Here is a 17,541-nt window from a genome sequence, read left to right as displayed (position 1 = left end):
TTGCTGAAGAATGCCAGGCTGGCCTTCAATGAAGCCTCATCTGGGATATGACCCTGGAGGAGTGGGCCAAGCAAAGACAGGGGAGTGCCCCTCTCAGGAATGTGCCCTCCTGGGCTTGGGTGCGGCCCAAGCAGCAACTCCATGGCCAGGGCAGGAGGGTTGCTGCTGTCTATCGGGAGATTCTGAAGACCTCCAGGGCACCGCCCCACAGATAGCCAGGCGTGAGACCCTACTTGTAAGGCTGGGCCTGAAGGATCAGGTGGACATTCTGCAACTGTGCCAGCCTCCCTGCCCACTGTCCTTGAGGTCGCCTCTGGACTGGCGGTCGGCGGAACTCCCCAGACATATGGTCCTGGGGACTCCAATCTGCCATCATTGGGGGCAGACGTGGAGGCAGCGCGGGCATTCATGGCCGCCATGACAACCATGGGCCTGATCCAGGTTATTGAGGCTCCGACACCTGGCTTTTGCCCTGGGGCGATGGCTGTATGATCTGGAGTTGGGGGACGCTGGCGTCTGTCCCTTGTCAGGAACAGACCACTACCTGGTGACTGTGGAGTTTAGCGTAGCGCCCCACCTCTAGAGGGAGGAGGGCCGATTTGATCAGCCCACTCCCAGGCCCCTAATGGACCCCCTTGGGTTTCATGCCATTAAGACCTGGCTTGTACCCAAGTTTCTTCCTGGGCCCAATTCCCTCCCCCTCTTGCCTCTTTCTCTCCCAGGCTGCTGTGCCCGTGGTTCCTGCAAGGGCAGAGGGCCCGTCTCCGCCACCTGGCCTCCGTCAACCCCTTGGCAGCTCCTGCCAGGCGGTGTTCTGCTGAGGGACTCGGCCGGGAGGCAGAGCAAAGGATGCCCTCCTATGCCCTCCCCAGCCCCTTATCCCCCCCAGGCTGATGTGGCCCCTCTGCCACCTGCCCCGTGGCGGAAGAGGGGTCCCTCCCCCCCGCTTCCTCCTTCCAGGGGACAGAGCTGTCTGCTCCCCAGGGCGGAGGGTAATGGCGCGTCCCTCAGGTGCTTGACTCCATTAAGTGTGAATCAGACTGTCTGGATGGGGCAAATTGATCAGGGAGCCTGTCCTCTGGCGCGGCTGCCTGTGATTCTCACCGTCCTGCCTCAGCGATTGGATTAGAGGCTTCTAATAGGCGCTGCGGCTGGCTGGGGCCACGCTGAGGGGGGCTGTCAGGGCCAACGTGTGGGCCTATAATTGAATCAGCTGCGGGCGGGCGGGGGGTCTCAATGGCTGGCAGAGTCTCTCGCCTGCTGCATGGCCACGATGAGGCCCGAGAGTGGGGGCGGCTGGAGGCCTCCTGGAGGGAGGTGGCCGATCCAGGCAAGTGGTCAGCAGCGAGGAATGTGGCAAAGGGCTCCCCGCGCTTCCGGCTCTGCCTGCCTCTTTCATGGCCCAGGGGACCAGGGGATGCCCAGACATGGGCCAGGAGGGGTTTCCAGAAGAAGGGATGTTTTGCACCCTTGTTGGGTTTCCACAACGCCTGTTGGCCGCAGGAGGAGGGAGTTGCGGGTGGCTCTCGGAAGGAAGCTCAAGCTGGTTTGGCGGAGACCAGGTTGCTCTGCGCCCCTGGTGGGAGTCTGCAAGGCAGGTGGGAGCTGGGTCTGCTCCTGCAACGCGTTTAGCCAGATGTCTGCTTTCCTGGTGGGTGGTTCCTATTAATGCGCCCAAAGTCTCCATTCTGGAGTATGGTGCCGCACCCACGTGGGCCGACCAAGTCTCGCACTAGCAGCCCTGCTGGCAAGGCTTCACGGCATCGCTGTCCCCTTCCCCACTGGCCAAGGCAGCATGGACGGGTGGCGTGGCGCCTGCAACCAATCGGCGTCTGGGAGGTCCGTTTGCCGCTGGCGGCCTCGGCAGTACGTTCTGTGAGCGAAAGGCTCCTTGCTCAGCTGCTCTTTCCCTCCGCCTCTTTCGCTAGGAGGACCAGGAGCGCCGAAGGGGCGGAGGCTGGTTTGGGTGTCCCCACCTGATGACGGACTGGGTGGACGGACTTTATGCTTGTGCAGGGCTGCATCTGTTTAGCCGCTTTTCGGAGTCCCCGCAGTCCATGACAGGTTTGCTCCCTGGTCCGGTTAGTGCGTGGTGAGCCTAGGGTTGCTTTGTCCCTTAGTTCTGTAGCCCTGCTCTGTCAGCCCTCTAGGGAGGATCAGGCTGGGAGTCCAATGCCATGCAGGTTAGCGCCACTTTTACTGCAAGGCTATAGTAATGGAGCCTTGCAAGTCTGAATGCGCTTCTCCCTCCCTCCTTTTATCTTCGGGAGAACTAGGGAGGGGCTTGTCTTCTCAGATTATACTCCTGCCCGGAGTCAGTCCTTTTTTATCTGCCCGTTGCCTTGGCAGTGGCTCTTCCTCCGGTCCCTCAAGGCCATCCCCTCTCCCCTCTACATATCCAGAAGGCCATGGGCTCCTTCCCTCGGTTAAGGAGGGCTGTGGGCCAGAGATGTGGCAAAGGCCCTCCTCGGCCCAAGATGCTGGAGGGCTCTTGCTACCACTGAGAGGGAGCACAGGGGCTCTGAAGTTCCAGATGTCCTCTTAAGCCCTCTGGCTTGGCCCTTCCTCAGAGCGGGCAGCGGTCTAGCCAGGCTGCTCCCACACTCCAAAAGGGTCTCCTTACGCTGGAGGGAGCTCCCTCCTCTCCCAGGCGTTGCAGCTTCTGCAGCCAGGCGCTCCTCCTCTCCAAAGAGCCGCCCAACTCTGAAGAGCACCAAGGGACTGGGCTCCACGCCTTTGGCCCAGGACGTTCCCGGGGCTGCTGCTCCTCTTCCTCCTTTTGAAGCCTGTTGTGTGTGGGAAGATGGGGGCTCCAGGGGCCCAAAGGTGAGCTTGCTCTCGGCCCAGACTGAGCCTTGGAAAGGCTGCTGGGCAGCGAGGAGGCCTGGCCTGGCCTGGCCTGGCTGGCTGGCTTCCTTGCAGCCTGCGGCTCACTAGAGGTGCCCCCTTTGCGGAAATGCAAGTGTTGCCTCCATGTTGGGGTCCAACTTGGGAACAGTGTGAAGAGGGTGCAGAAGACACAATGCTCGAGGCCAGGGAGCTTCTGGCTCCCACTCTGAAGCAGCGGAGAGCAGGGTCTGGGGCGTTGCTGCCTCTCCTCTGCCTGGGTCACCCCACCTCTTCCTGCCCCACTCCCCCCAGCAGTCTCTTCAGGAGGGCCCCCAGTGTCCCCATGGCAGGCACTTTGGCCCCACAGTCCTTTCTCCCAGCATGTGGAAAGCTGGAATTAGCAAAGCTGCTCCCAGGGAAGGGAGAGGCGCCAAATAAGAGCTGAAAGGTTACTCCAGAGACGCTGCCCAGCTTGACCCCAAGCTTGTTGTCCTGGGAGCAAGCCCTGCTGAGAACAGCCCGGCCTGGCACAGCTGGCGTTCTGGTGCCCTTAGCAGCACCAAGAAGGGCCCCTAACAAAAATGGGCCCTGGTCTCGGAAGGGCCTTGACAGACTCCTCAGGGACACCTGCCAAGAGCTGAGAGAGAAGAGGGAGGGTTACCCAGGCTGGCAAGACTTCTGATCCCCAGAAGCCTGCTGGTCCCCTCTGGCCATTCAGATGCCTCCTGCAGGGAGTGATGGCAACATCAGGGACTCCCTGGCAGATAGAGGTAGAGTGCCACTGAACCTGGTGGCTCCCCACTGTTACCATGAAAGCCATTGCTGAGAGATCACCCTCCTGCCGGAGCTGCTCCCCCAAAAAAGCCTCCCAGCCCCGAGACCAGAGCAAAACGCCCCGGACTTGAGCTTCCAAGGTGCTGCCTGTATCTTCCACCGCAGCCTTTCAGACTAGCAGCTTCAGGTGTGAGATGCTTTTCGCGTGACAGCTGCAAGCCACTTGGGCTGTTGTGCACCTCCGCTGGATTGCCGCAATGTGAAAAACACCCCAAACTGAGCACAGGGAGTTCAGCAGCTCCCAGCATCGCACTTCCGCGCCCCCCACCCCCACCCCCACCCCAGCGCCTCTAATGCCGGCTTAAGCACAGTTTTGCATACATGAGCCGATAAAGAGCTCCTGGAACGGCCAAACACAAAGGGAGCCACGCACTTCAGAGGGAAGAGCGCAATGAAAGCCGCAGATGTGGTGGTGGGGATCAATGCTATCAGCAGCCATCAGGTGGTGAGTGAGCCACGCCGGGTTCCTGCTCCCCCTTCCCCCTTCCAGGCAGCGTCTGCTTGGCCCTCCAGCAGCCCGCCTTGGGTGGGATGAAAGGACCCCCGGCAAGGCGCTTCAAAGGCTGCTGCACTTTGGAGACCGGTGAGGGGCCCGAGCCATGCCGTGCGGCCGTGCGGTTCCTAATGAGCTGCACCTCGGCTGTCTCTCCAGCCCCAGAGCTTCCCCTCTTTGTCTGTGCGCTTTCAGTTCCTTAAGCTGGAGGTGAGCAGCGGCGGAGTCACAGTTGTGGTACAGCTCAAGAGGGGAGCGGAACGAGCCCCCAAAACTGGGTTCTGCCGCAGCGTTTGGAAACAGACTTGGTGAGCCTTGTTTGCTCCTGTGCAAAGCCTCCGGCATTTCTGCCAAGACCCCCTTGTCCAGCCACCAATGGAGGGGAGGGTTTCAGAGAGAGGTGGACCACTACAGCCCCCTCCACCATGAAACTTGCAGGGGTTGGGAACTTCTTTGCCAACTCCGCCGCAGCTGTCTCGCTAGAGAGCAGCTGGCCCCAGACTGCTGGGAGTGAAGGATGCTCTTATGTCTGCGAAGGGCTGCCTGAGCCCAAAGGGGAGCGTCTTGCGAGAGCTTCTCCGGGATGGGGAACAGCAAGGCAACCTTCCGGACTGGGAAGGGAAGGGAAGGGAAGGGAAGGGAAGGGAAGGGAAGGGAAGGGAAGGGAAGGGAAGGGGAAGCAGAAGTAAACGGTGCCAGTCTGGCGGAGAAAAGGGCAGAGCAGGGACCTCCTCGCAGATGCCACAGTCCTATGCTGGAGGGCAGGAAAGCACGCCCTCCAAAAAAAGGAAGGAAGAAGGCCGGGGCTCCCAAGAAGCTGGTGGGGCCGAGACAAGGCATCCTCCCAGCCTGGCTGTTCCTTGGGCATGGGCAGGAGGGGCACGGGGCTGGCTGGGACACGCCAAGCTCCAGCTCCTCTTCTCACCTCTTGAGGAACAGCAGGCCCCTCTCCTCCAAAGGTGGGGCAGAAGAAGCATTGGGGGACAAGGATGGCGGTGGACCAGCAGGCTCTTAATCTGCCCATTCACTTCTGCTGAGCTTGACCCACCTTGGGCCAGAGGGGGAAGGGGTGCCCCACAGCTGAAATGCAGCTCAGGCCAGGCGCCCAAGCACGGGGCTTTACGTACCGGGGGAGCTTGAAGGCCACTGGGGGCTTTTGCGAAACCTGCTGCTGCGCTCGCCTGGCCCCCAGGCCACTCCCGGGGGCTGCAGTAGCTGCCCCCCACCTCCCAGGCTGACTTTTAGGGTGGGCACCTGGGACGGGGGCAGCAACGGCTGGCGTCTCTGGGCCCTGGGCCTTTCCTGCAGCAGGCGAGGCTCTGCCGCAGGCCCTGAGACAGCTGCGCAGGGGAGCCTCAGCACGGACCCAGCCTTTGCCCGCGGAGGCCAGTCCCTCCTGGCTGCTCCTCTCCGAGGAGAGGCAGAGCGGCTCCTGCAACGGGAGGGAGAGGCCACCTGCCTTCCGGCAGGTAAACAAGGGTGGCAAAGAGTCGGGAGCAGCTCAGGTTTGTGTGGCCACCATGGCAACCGCAGGCCTGCCCCAAGTAATCGAGGGCCTGACACGTGCCAGGTGTTGCCTGTTAGACCTGTTTGTCTCGGGGCAGCTGCGATGCCATCGGGGAGCGGAGGGCACGCTGTCAGTGCCACGGGGTGATCGCTTTTGGACTGGCTGGCGCTGCCCCCCTTGCTGGTCCACCCCAGGTGATGAACAGGCCTCGATGGGCTGCAGAGGGAGCTGGGGGTCTCCCTCGAGGGTCTGGCGGGGAGCCTGGCGGAGGGCCTTGTGCTGCCTGGAACTGCCCCTCTTGGGCAGCCTCCCCCTGCGCACCACCCGAGCGCTCCCTGGCTCTCCAAGAAACTCCCAGTGGCCCAGAGCACATCGCGAGTGAACTGAGCCAAAGAGCCCACAGTAGGGATTACGTTGTGCCGATGAGAGGGGCAAAGCACATGATTTTTTCTGCTGTTTATTCTGTCCGACAGTCATCCGGTGGCCCTTTTCAAGGCCACCCGTTCCTTGCTGAGGAGGGACGAGTCACAGGACCACGGGCAGGGCCACGGTGAAGGGCATTCTGGGCATCTGGTGGATCAAGTCGCTTGAATTTGCCCCTGCAGGGGGGACAGAACTGTGGTCCTGTGAGGGAAGGGTTTGGTCCTGTAACTGAGGAAGTGGGCAGGGCCCTAACCCTAACCCTAACCCTAACCCGACCTCCCGTGTAAGAGCTCCACTCCTTTCCTGCCTTGCGAAGGCTGCTCAGGAGGTGGGGGTGGTGGGTGGGTCCCTGCAGCAGCAGCGGGGGGGGGGAGATTTTGCCGGCCTTGAGGTAAGCAGCGATGCATCGCCTCCTCAAGAAGCATTAAGGATGGACCCCATCGTCCTGGACAGTTTTCTCCATGCCCTTTTCTAGGGAAAGTTGTTGAGAAGCTGCGTTGGCCCTTCGAGGTAGTCCAGCCAAGAAGCACAACCAGGAGTACTAACTCTGTCTTTATTGTGAGGTTACATTCACAGACTCTTGCAAGACTGAAAGTATTTCCCCCCTCCTCTCCTTTTGCTCTCCGGAAAGCTGGGGGGGTCCTTTCTGAAACGCTCCCCCACCTCCCTCTCCCCTTCTGTGGGCTGAGGAATCTTTGATGTGCCGGTGACCGGTCGGCGGCTCTTCCTCCTGGCTCCCAAGGCCATTTCCACAACCCATTACGAGGCGTCAGGCTAGGGTTTAAAAGCACCCTGGAGGGGGAAACAGATTGCCCCGCCCCTTCTCACTTGGCTTTCAGACCCGGACATGGGCCAGAGACCACCTCTGCCACGTTGGCTGCGCCTCTGGCAGAACTGGGGGGGGGGGGGTGACTTGCGGTTCTTTTGACCTCTGGTGTCATCAGTCGATGCAAGGATCAAGAGGGAGGCACCGCGTTACAACGGTTCTCCTCCTTTCTCTGTGGCTGGTTCCAGCTGGCGTTGGCAGTGGGGGAGAGGTGGAATCTGAGGCCCCTGATGTGTGGGGTGCCGTGGGATGAGGTCATCTGTCGGTCGAGGTCAGGTGTCAGCAGTGTGCTGAAGGTACCTGGTTGTGTATCTCACTCAGGCTGAGCGAGTGCTGCCGTGGAGGTTTCGTCCCGTTGTCTGGACGCTGTGGAAGATGGGATGGAGAGGAAGAGGCTCAGGCCCAACCCTACCAAGACCAGGTGGCTGTGGGTATTTGGACTTCCCGTCTTCAGCCCTAAATGGGGTTGCGCTTCCTGGTTCAGGACTAGTGTGCAGTTTGGGAGTTTTCCTGGACTCGCTGGGCCAGCTCGGGGCGCTGGTAACAGCCATGGCCAGGAAGGCTTTCTCCCAGCTGCGCCTGTGCTGGGGCCGAGAGGCCCTCCACACCTTGCTCATCTCGCCAGGTGCTTCAGGTGGGCGGCCCCCAAAGGCCAGTCGGCAGCTTCAGCTGGTCCAGAATGCAGCAGCCCTGTGGGCCCAGGTGACCTGCGGCTTGAGAAGCTGCCTGGCTTCTGGGTGCTGTTTAAGGCACCGGCCATCACCTATACAGCCCTTCGTGGCACAGGGCCCGGCCTTCCGAGGGCCCGCTGGTCTCCTGTGGTATCTGCCTGTCCTGTTTGATCCCGCGATTAAGAGTGTCATTTGGGACCCAGGGAGTGGGGCCTGCCCTCCAGAACAAAATGCCTCAGAGGTTCGTGTGGCCCCTGCGCTGACCTTGTTTAAAGGAGCCTTTAAAACCTGGCTCTTCCCCCAGGTGTTGGGCTAAGTGGAGTGAGAAGCCCTCTATAGACGGTGTTTGTTTTGCTCTCTTCTGGAAGACCGTCATTTTTAATCTGCAGTATCTCTATTGTAACACAGCGTGCCACCCGGAGCCATTATGGAATTGGACAGCCTTAGAAATTAGACAGATAGATAAAACAGAGAGATAGCAAAGGCCCTGCTGGCAGTTTCGGGCTGCCCCTACTGTGCCCCCCAACAGGGCAACCCCCTGCAGGCATCCACCGCCCCCTGCAGCTCAGGTGGGGCCACACCCCTGCCCAGCCAAGCAGGGCCACTCGCTCAAGGGCACAGCAGTGCTCTGCTGGCCGGAGTCAGCTGGGAGGGTGAGCCCCAGTCCCCCCAGAAGCACCCCTGGACTTGCTTGTGCCAGTGCTGGGGAGGCTGGCACCCAACCCTGATCACAAGGTCGAGGCCCTCTTGAGCCAGGGAAGGCTCAGAAGGTCAGAGCCCCCGAGCAGCTCCTGCCATGGCCAGGCTGGCTCTTGGACTTCCATCTTGCCTCCACCTTCCTTTGGTTCTGGGCCATGCCTGGCCCCTCCTGGAGGCTGCCCCCAGGACTGCTCCTGCACAGCTGGCCTGAGAGACCCTCCCCGGGGTGCCCTTTGCTCAACCCCAGGCCGCTGAGCTACAGCGGCCAGCGGGGCTCCGGGCGCCCTGACCCCATGCCAAGGGAGGCGCTCCCGACCTCCATCCTTAGCCTTGCCCAACCAGAGAGCACGTCCCTTGGGGGGGCCGCGGGGGCCCTCACCCTTCGCGCACAGCCGCCACATAGCGCAGCCCAGCTCTGCAGTGTTTCTTACTGTGAAGAAAAGGGCTCTGCGTGAATGTGTGTGTCTGTGGCTGCTCTTTGCTAAAGCAGTCTTGCTTACTCGGGAGAGGCAGGATCTCGCTCGTCTGCTCAGTCCGCCCGCGAGGAGGAGGACTCTGGAAGCCCCCCGGCTTTCTGCAGACCAGCTGGCCTTGCCAACCAACAAGGGGCTGAGCTTTCTGCAAGGAAAAGCCACGGCGAGAAACAACGAGGATGAGCAAATCTCTCCCCCCGCCTCCCCCTGAAGGCCAGGCACTTGGTGTGGCACCTGGAGCTGCTCCCCTGGCATTCATTTGTCTGGTTTAGGGAAAGGGCCCTGGGGAGCCCCTGGGCTGGACTGCCCTGCAAGATTCAGCCTGTGCAGCATTGATTTTCCCTGTTATTACACTTCAAATTTATGGCTGGCTTTAAAATTGCAGTTAGTGGCAACCTGAGAGGGCGGGGGAGCAAGTGGGGGGGCTTCCTTCTGTCCTTGACAATGGCCTCTCCCTCCCCACCCACTTGCCGAGAGGGGCTGGGTGCCATGGAGCAGGGGTGGGAAGACCCCCACCCTTACCTTCTCCCGCCTCTTTGGCAAGCAGAAACCTCCACGTTTGGCAAGAAAAGCTTTCCTGTCATCTCTTTCCTGGGGGCAACAACACTTTCCTAAATAAATGCTTTCATAAGACGGGCTGTTGGGACAAAGAGGCTGGCTTCCCACGTTCATCTATTTATTTATACGTTATCAAATTTATGCCCACCACAGCCAAAACAGACTCTAGGCGGTTTACAGTCGTTCACAGCAACAAAAAAAGAAGGCATTTAAATTAAAACATCCACAGTAGAAACTAAAATAAAACAATAAACCAAATCCTGACCTCAGTAACTCAGGACCCATAAAGGCAGACTATGGGGGTGCCTGTCATTCGCTTCGAGAAGGCCAAACTCGAAAAGCAGCTCCAGTGAGTCTCGAGGGAAGGGGGGGCCATCAGCCCCTTCTCGTGGGTCAGTTTTGGCTGGGGAGGGTCCTGCAAGCACTTCCATGCCAAGCTATGTAGACCTTTCTGGGTAAGGACCACAGCAGACAGGAACCCGGTGCACTCAGTCCCAAAGTTTGGGACAAAGTTTGGGCTTGCTGTTTTCTATGGAGTGACCGATTGTGGTTTGCAAGCCAAGTTTCCTGGTTTCACTTGAAGTGGGAATGAGTCAACGGTGGCTTATTCCACACGGCACAATTATAGTCTACTGATCTGTAGAAGTCTGCGCCCTAGATCATGAGGAGAGACCCTCTGGTGCCCAAAGGCCTCGCAAAGTGCTCCTGGTGGCACCACCGGCCTGGGCTGCTTCCTCTGCCCACTGCCCATCTCCCAGTGCCCCGAGCAAGCGTGCCTCCCACCATGCCCACAAGGCGACCCCATCTGACAAAAGGAAGGCCTTCCCAGCCCTCTCTTGTTCCAACCAAGATCTCTGGGTTTCCAGTGGGTTTGTGGGCCCGTGCAAGTGGCAAAGAGGAGCACGCTCCTCTCCCCAGCAAAGGCATTCGGCTGCAGAACCCCAGCCCCGGCCGCCTGCCTTGGAGGTCAGAATGGCTATTAAGCCACAGCTTGCCTAACCAAATTATGCAAAGACCAAATTATCTCTCATGATTTTTATGTTCCAGAATGGCCGGGTGATTACTGGAGGATTGGGAACAGCTGTCACTCTATCAGAAACTCTAATTCTAAACAGCTGGCCTGTTGGTTCTCCACGGCGCCCACCCCGCCACACTGCTCTGCGCAACCAGCCTGGCTGCGTGGTTCCCAGCCAGCCTTGGGAGAAGCCCAGCTGGGAGGCCCTCCCTTCCCCCGGATGCTGGCCTCAAAGCGGGCAGGAAAAGCCCACTCCAGGCCCGGGCAAAGGAACCGCAAGCCATGTATGGCCTGCTTGCGGGAGGGGCGAGCGGGGGCCGGGGGAGCAGGAGCAGGACGCCTTTCAGGCCCACCGCAGGCATTAGAATTCCACTTTTCCCACTGGCTTCCTTCCCAAACTTTTATCCCGAGCACTTCCAGTCAAACCGTCCATTTCACTCAGTGGCGGGTTAAACCCACAAACCCAGAACTGTGTTAAAACCACCTAAAACAAAAACTGGCTTCAGGAGCGGCAGAACAACGCAGTTCGCCTCTCCCCGTCTGGGGCTGCAGAGAGCATAAAGCGGGCCGGGCCGGGCCAGGCCAGGCCAGGCCAGGCCAGCCTCTCCAGCCAGTCTGCAGGCAGGGTGCCCCCTCCAGAAAGACCTTTCCCGTGATGCTGGGGGACCCCTAGACCACTGACTTCTGCCTCCGAGTGGTTCCATCTGGCCCCCTTGGTGTTTCAGTCTCTTCCTGGAACTGCTGGGAAGGTCATCCAAAGTTTTGAAGGGGGTACACTGATGGCCCCCCAATCGATGGCCTCCCACCCTTTAACTCAAAGGAAGAAATTGGTTGAGCAACTTGGAGAACCCCCTGAAGTCTGACCCAGACCGGGCAGGAGACAGAAGGTCAGCTCCTTGGGGAGGGGGCTTCCTCCACATCCTGTGACATGCCTCGAATCCAAGCCCAGCTCTCCGGGAGCCGGGGGGCAGCAGAGGCCAGAGCGCCTTCCTGCATTTACAGCTGGCGCACCGGGGCGACCCGTCCTGCGCCCAAACTGTTAGTGGGCGGTCAAGAGGACTCGGGGGCACCGCGGGAGGCAGCTGAAGAGCCGAGCGCAACAGGGACGGAGAAATGCGGAGGGGGGCGAGGGGTCGCAAAGCGGCCGCAGCCCCGCTGGCTTCCCATCGGGAAGGGCCGCTTCTGCCAAGGGCACGGGGCGGGGGTGGAGGCGGAGGCGGCGAGAAAAAGATGCCGCCGCCCAACCTGGAAAACAAGCCGCTGCGCCGAGCGGCCCGGGGGGAGCCCGGCGGTGCAGTAAACAAGGCTGCGGGGCCCTTGGCGCCTGTGCCCCGTGGAGACGCTGCCTGGGCGGAGGCGGAACTCGTCTCCAGGGCGCGGGCGCGCGGGCTCCCGGCAAGGCTGAAGCGCGAGGGCAGCGGCGGGCGGACCCCGGAACGCTCTTGGGGCGCCCTCGACGCCCTTGGCCAGGACGCGCCGCCGCCGCCGCCGCCGCCCCGCGTCGGCCTGCCCGCCAGACCCGCGGCTGGCCAGCCGTCGCCGCGCGGCGAGCAGCCCTCCAGCAAGGTCTCATCCGCGCCCAAGCAGAAGGGCCGCAAGGGCCGGCCGGAGCGCCCGCGGCAGTCTCGGGAGCCGCTTCCTCGCGAGCCGGCACCCGCTGTGCCCGGGGCTCGGGCTCAGCAGGCCGGGCGGAGCGCAGCCGTCCGCGGTCGGCCTTAGTCCGGGCTGGCGAGGTCGCGGGGCTCCCGCACTGTTTCCCTGCCTCCGATGCCGGCTTGTAAGCAGGAACGGAGGAGAGGCGGCTCGCTTCACTTCCAGCCCCGAAGGCCCCTGATGGGAGAGGGGCGCCGTGGCGCGGCTCTTGCGCCCCTCTCTCTCCGCGAGAGAAACCGCGCGGCGGCCCGCCGGCCGGCCGGCCGGCCTGCGAGAGCGCGGAGCCGCCCTGCCGCGCCCGGCCCCTTGGGGCCCCCTCGCAGCCCTGGCCAGATCCCTGCTGGGGCCGCGGAAGGCGGGCGGGGGGCAGTCAAGGGCGAGGCAGACGCCGCTCGTGGATCAGGGATGGCGCAGGGGATCCCGCCGTGTACAGAGGGCTGGGCAGGACTCCTGGGGTCCCTTCCAGTCCCGCCCTTCTGGACAGCCGACGGAAAGGAGACGGGCCCCCTCCGCAGCAGCAGCCGCAGCAGCGGCGGTGTAACTTGTAATTTGCAAGCCTTGTAAAACTTATGCAGATCAGCTCTTCGTGCTTTTTTGACGGAGTGTCTAGATTAGTAGACGAAGGGAATGTTGTGGATGCAGTGTTCTTTGACTCTAGTCAGGAGTTTGATCAGTTTGATTGTAGCCTCCTTTGTGATAGCGGGTGGGTGGGTGGCCCCCCCCACTGGATGGATTTGCAGCTGTTGAACCACCTTCCCCGACCCATGGTCTTCAATGGTTCTGTGTCAACATGGAGGGAGGTACCATCCAGGGTTGCCTTCAGCATCTTCACAGACAAGTGGACAGAAGAGATGCTAATCACATCAGCAGTTAATACGAAATGGGGGGGGCAGGAATTGCTGACACCTCAGAAGGCAGACTCAAGGTTCCAGAGGATGATAGACTTGACTGTTGGGCCTAACCCACAATGGTGAGGAACGTGGGGTTCTAAAGTGAGGTAGGAAAAGGGACAGCCCCTGGCTCAGTCATGCTTGTGAGAAGGATCTGGGGGTGTCCTGGGAGATCACAGGTAAAGCACGAGCCCATCTGGTTTGGCCTTAAGACGTTGGGTGGCTTATTGTGGCGGAGGACAAAGGGAGGACTTAGTCATGTGGCTTGCAGATATGGGTGAACCCGGCCCAGTGCTGCTGAGTCTACACAGTATGGTTGAGGAAAGGAGGGTCTAGCGTAATGGGCAACATTTTCCCCACACACACACACACACACACACACACACACAGAGGCCCAAGGCAAATCTTTGAACAACAACTCTGCTCTCCACAGCCTTGGGACGAAGCAGCCTTGCCGTCTGGGAATTCTGAAAATTGTAGTCCCGGCCCTTGGGTCGACTGAAGGGGCAGCAACCTTGGAGGATTCCTTACCAGCTGCCCAGTTCATTCCACGCTTGCCTTCCCACCCAGATAAGCAAGAGGGGCCCTGATTTTCGGGAGCAGTGGAGGCCAAGGGGATCCCAGCCCCCCTGCCCCACTTGGGCTCCCAACATGAGTGAATATTTAATTGGGGGGGATTAAAACCCAAATGGCAATTAAACGTCTTTCACAGTCGGATGCTATAGCAACCTTGGTGCCACTTGGCAAAGGGCAGGGCATTAATATTTCAGAGAATAAATAATAGATTAAGGGAGGGGGAGCTGGCCTTGATCCTGCTCTTCGGCAGTATTCGGGAATATCATGCCTGGGAGACAGACTGGAAGGACAGCAGCTGGTGTGTGTCCAGGAAGGAGGGAGGAGTGGGGGTCTGCCATGCGGGGAGGCCACCACAGCTAGCTAATGGGGGGAGCTCCTAGCTCTACCCTGGCCTCACAGAGGAGAGCACAGGAGAGCACACAGTCCACGGCTGCTCTTAGAAGAGCATGGGGTTGAGGGAGAACAGGCTGAGTGTTCGTCTCCATGGCCAGGGAGACCCACCCCCGAAAACTATGCTCCGCGAGGGCTGCCAGGATCAGGCCTTGCCCCACCCTCTCTGTGGCCAGCCTGGGAGTGGGAAGGTGATCTGACTGGCTTTAGGGCAGGGGGAGAGGAAGAGGGCCTGGACCTGGGGACAGCCTCAGGACAAGGAGGAGGCCTGTTGGGCCCCACGCGGGCAAAGGAGCGTTCCTGTGGGTCTGCTCACTCTCTTGCACCTTCTCTCCTTCCAGGGCGATGCCTGGAGCTCTTCCTGTTCCTGCTCCTCGGCTTGGCCATCCCGGCCTCCGAGGGCTGCCCTGTGGACTGTGTCTGCTACCCGTCCCCCATGACGGTCAGCTGCCAGTCCCACAACTTCCTCACCATCCCGGAGGGGATTCCGGAGGACAGCGAGCGCATCTTCCTGCAGAACAACCAGATCTCGCTGCTGCTGAGGGGCCATTTCAGCCCCTCCATCGTCACCCTCTGGGTCTATTCCAACAACATCACCTTCATTGATCCTGAGACGTTCAAAGACTTCACCCGCCTGGAGGAGCTGGACCTGGGGGACAACCGCCACCTGCGGGAGCTGGCAGCTGAGACCTTCCACGGGCTCGTCCACCTCCACGCCCTGCACCTCTACAAGTGTGGCCTCAGTTCCCTGCCCAGTGGGCTCTTCCGAGGCCTGCACAACCTGCAGTACCTCTACCTGCAGGACAACCACATCGGCTACCTCCAGGAGGACCTCTTCCTTGACCTCGTCAACCTGAGCCACCTTTTCCTCCATGGTAACAAGCTCCGGGGCCTCCAGCAGAACGCCTTCCGGGGCCTCGTCAACCTGGACCGCCTGCTCCTCCACCAGAACCAGCTGCAGAGTGTCCACCGGGGAGCTTTCCGGGACCTCCGCCGGCTGACCCTGCTCTTCCTGTTCAACAACACCCTCTCCGAGCTGCAGGGGGAGGCCCTGGCGCCCCTGGCGGCCCTGGAGTACCTGCGGCTGAACGGGAACCCCTGGAGCTGTGGCTGCCGGGCCCAGTCCCTCTGGGAGTGGCTGCGCCGCTTCCGGGGCTCCTGCTCCACGGTCCCCTGCGAGGTCCCCGAGCGCCTCCGCGGCAGGGACCTGAAGGAGCTCCAGGCCGACGGCTTCCGGGGCTGCTCCAGCTCGGAGTCCCTGCACCAGCTCCACGGCCCCTGGCCCCCCTCAGCCGACAGGGCCCCCCCTAGGGACCACCCTCCGCTCCTCTCTCCTGCGGAGGAGGAGAAGGGCGGAGTGGGGGGCCACGGCATCCAGTCTGGGCAGCACCCCGGCTCCCGGAAGGCCCTCAAGAACTGTACCAAGAGCCGCAACCGGAGCACCAGGCCGGCCTCCGTGGGGCCGTGGAAGGGTGCCGAGGAGGCGCAGGACTTCAAGCACAAGCCCCACCTCGGCCTGCTGCCCAAGCCCAAGGGCAAGTGCCTCCGGGCCCCCGTGTTACCCCCCAGTGGGGTTCAGCAGGCTGCAGGTGGGGGCCGGAGCACAGGGGGCCGGGCTGCGAAGACTCTCCAGACTGTCGCTCTTGCCTGGACCCTGGCCTGGGTGGTGATCTTCCGCTGACGGGGCTTGCCTGGAGCCACGCTGGAGCCCCCCCTCTTGAGCGCTGGGGTGTACTCTTTTTCCCTGTCAAGGGTTTGGCCTTGTGGAGCAGCCAGGCCTTCTCCGGCCCCCGTCCATGGCTAGCCAGGAGCGGGCTTGCTCGGCTGGGACTGCCTTGCGCCCCCGGCCAGGAGTGGTGTGGCCAGACGGGGTTAGGAGCCCTGTCGCCCCCTCCAGTGACCCAGCTGAGCTCCCAAGGAAGGGCAAGGGCATCCCTGCCCTCCCCCAACCGGAAGTGGAGGGGCTCATCATGAGCGACGAATGCCGGCTCTGCTCCCTGACCATTCTCTCCTCGGAGGGGGGGAGCAGCGAGGCCCTGGGCCCCAGAGGAGACCTCAGCTGCAGGCTGCCGCCAGCCTCACCCCTTGGCACCAGCTGTGATGCTGGCTACCCTTTCGCCTCGAGCAGGCCAGGGCTTCGGACTGGTGGAAGCGACCCTCCGCGTTCCACATTGCTCAGGATGCATCTTCCACCCCTTTTCAGGAAGGACCGAGCCCCTGGCTGGACCCCGTGGGCCCACAGAAAGCCAGGCAGGCTGGCCTGGCAGAGGTGGAAACTTGAAAAACGTTTGAAAGAAAGGTGTGTCGTTCTTTTGTAACATCTGTGTCCACGCATAAAGTAAAACCCGTGCACAGGTTCCCTGCCCTCTGTTGCACAAGCGTGTGTCTTGCGTGATGCGTATGGACTGCAGAGAGGAAACCAGGAGACCGGGAGCAGAAACGCCCAGAAGGGACACAAGTGCAGAAATGTTGTGGGGGGGCGGGGGGAGACCTGCCTCAGTGCCTGGATGACCTTCTGGCAAGGTAGGGTCCCAGGGGAGGCAAGGTGGGGAGCTCTCGGGGCTGGTGCTTAGAGCCCTCGAGCGCAAGATGGTCTGTGCGCTTAAGCTCCCTGTGCGGCCAGCGGCCCTCCAAGCAGGCAGTTGGACCATCTCTTGGGGGGGGGGACTCCTTGGGGAGGTCTGGAATCCGCATTCACAATCCGCATTCTGGAAAGAGGAAGAAGAGGAGGAGGAGGAGGAGGACTGCACGGAGCTGGTCTTGGGCTCCTGCGCGGGGGGGGGGGGGCTGAGAGCTGCCGGACAGATGGGATTGCAGCAACCAGGAATGTTTGTCTGGGGCTCTTCTTGGTCAGTGAAGAAGGGTGGGGGGAGGGGGGCCCGGAGGAGCAGGCATGCTTGAATTGCGGGGATGCTGGGCAGGCCCACCTAGTCATAGGAAGAAGCCCAAGCCTGATCTCCAGTTCTGGGGGGGGTCAGGCAGGCCTTGCACACCCCCAAGCCTCTCCCACCCTTTCTCCTACCATTGGATGCTGGGCCCTTCCCAGCCCGTGGCCTGCAAGGGGGAATAAAGCATCTGCCTAAAACAGCTGTGCCTGCCTCTGGTCTTCGCCGCCGTCCTCCACTGCTGCAAGTGCTGGGGGGGGGGTGGAAAATTGCCCCTGCCCCAGGTGAGGGGCAAGGAGCAGCCCATTCGCCAGGCCTCCCTGAAGGCTCTCTGCTCCCTTGGCAGGAGGAGGGCAGCACCTCCGTCCCCCCCCCCTGCTTCCCTTGCAAACTTCCTCCAGAAGCCCGAGGGAGATGGGCCTTTCCACCTTCCAGCAGCTTCAGCCCATCTGTTTCCACTCAGGGAGGGGAAACATGCTTTGTTTACATCACAATACGGTGCGCCACCAGCTGTGGAACCGAGACCCAACCGCAGCAGCCAGCGAGCAGGGGAAGCTGCCAGAAAAAAGCCAGGCGGTCCCAAACTGGAAGCCCACCTGCCTCCGCCTGGGGCAGAGTGGGGGGGCAACCCACTGGGCTCCGGGTCGTCTGCAGCCGCAGCTGGCCCTTTCGCAGACCAGCCTGGTATTGTCAGCAGGGCAGCCGGCGAGGGCCAAGTTCTGGCCGGGCTCAACTTGTGGGACTTTGGCTTCAGGGATGCCGTGTAATGCAGTGGGGGTCCCTGAGGTGGGTGGCCGGATCGTTGCCCTTCAGATGCCA

At 61.5% G+C, this 17,541-nt stretch overlaps 1 protein-coding gene across 1 annotated transcript in view; it reads left to right on the top strand.

Annotated features, from left to right (window-relative positions):
• Window positions 1-16,296, top strand: part of RTN4RL1 (reticulon 4 receptor like 1) — a 37,568-nt gene extending 21,272 nt beyond the window's left edge. The window contains exon 2 of the mRNA XM_088138645.1: window positions 14,179-16,296. Coding sequence (XP_087994771.1) covers window positions 14,179-15,518 — 1,340 coding nt within the window. The 3' untranslated portion in view covers window positions 15,519-16,296. The remainder of the gene's footprint in view (window positions 1-14,178) is intronic.
• Window positions 16,297-17,541: the final 1,245 nt, after the last annotated feature.

Source organism: Python bivittatus, unplaced genomic scaffold (assembly GCF_059951505.1).
Source record: "Python bivittatus isolate LINGU-HERP-01145 unplaced genomic scaffold, Pbiv_v1 ctg000240_np1212, whole genome shotgun sequence".
Classification (NCBI taxonomy): Eukaryota; Metazoa; Chordata; class Lepidosauria; order Squamata; family Pythonidae; genus Python; species Python bivittatus.
The sequence above is the reverse complement of the archived record's forward strand: the minus strand, read 5'-3'. Positions and strand labels throughout refer to the sequence as shown.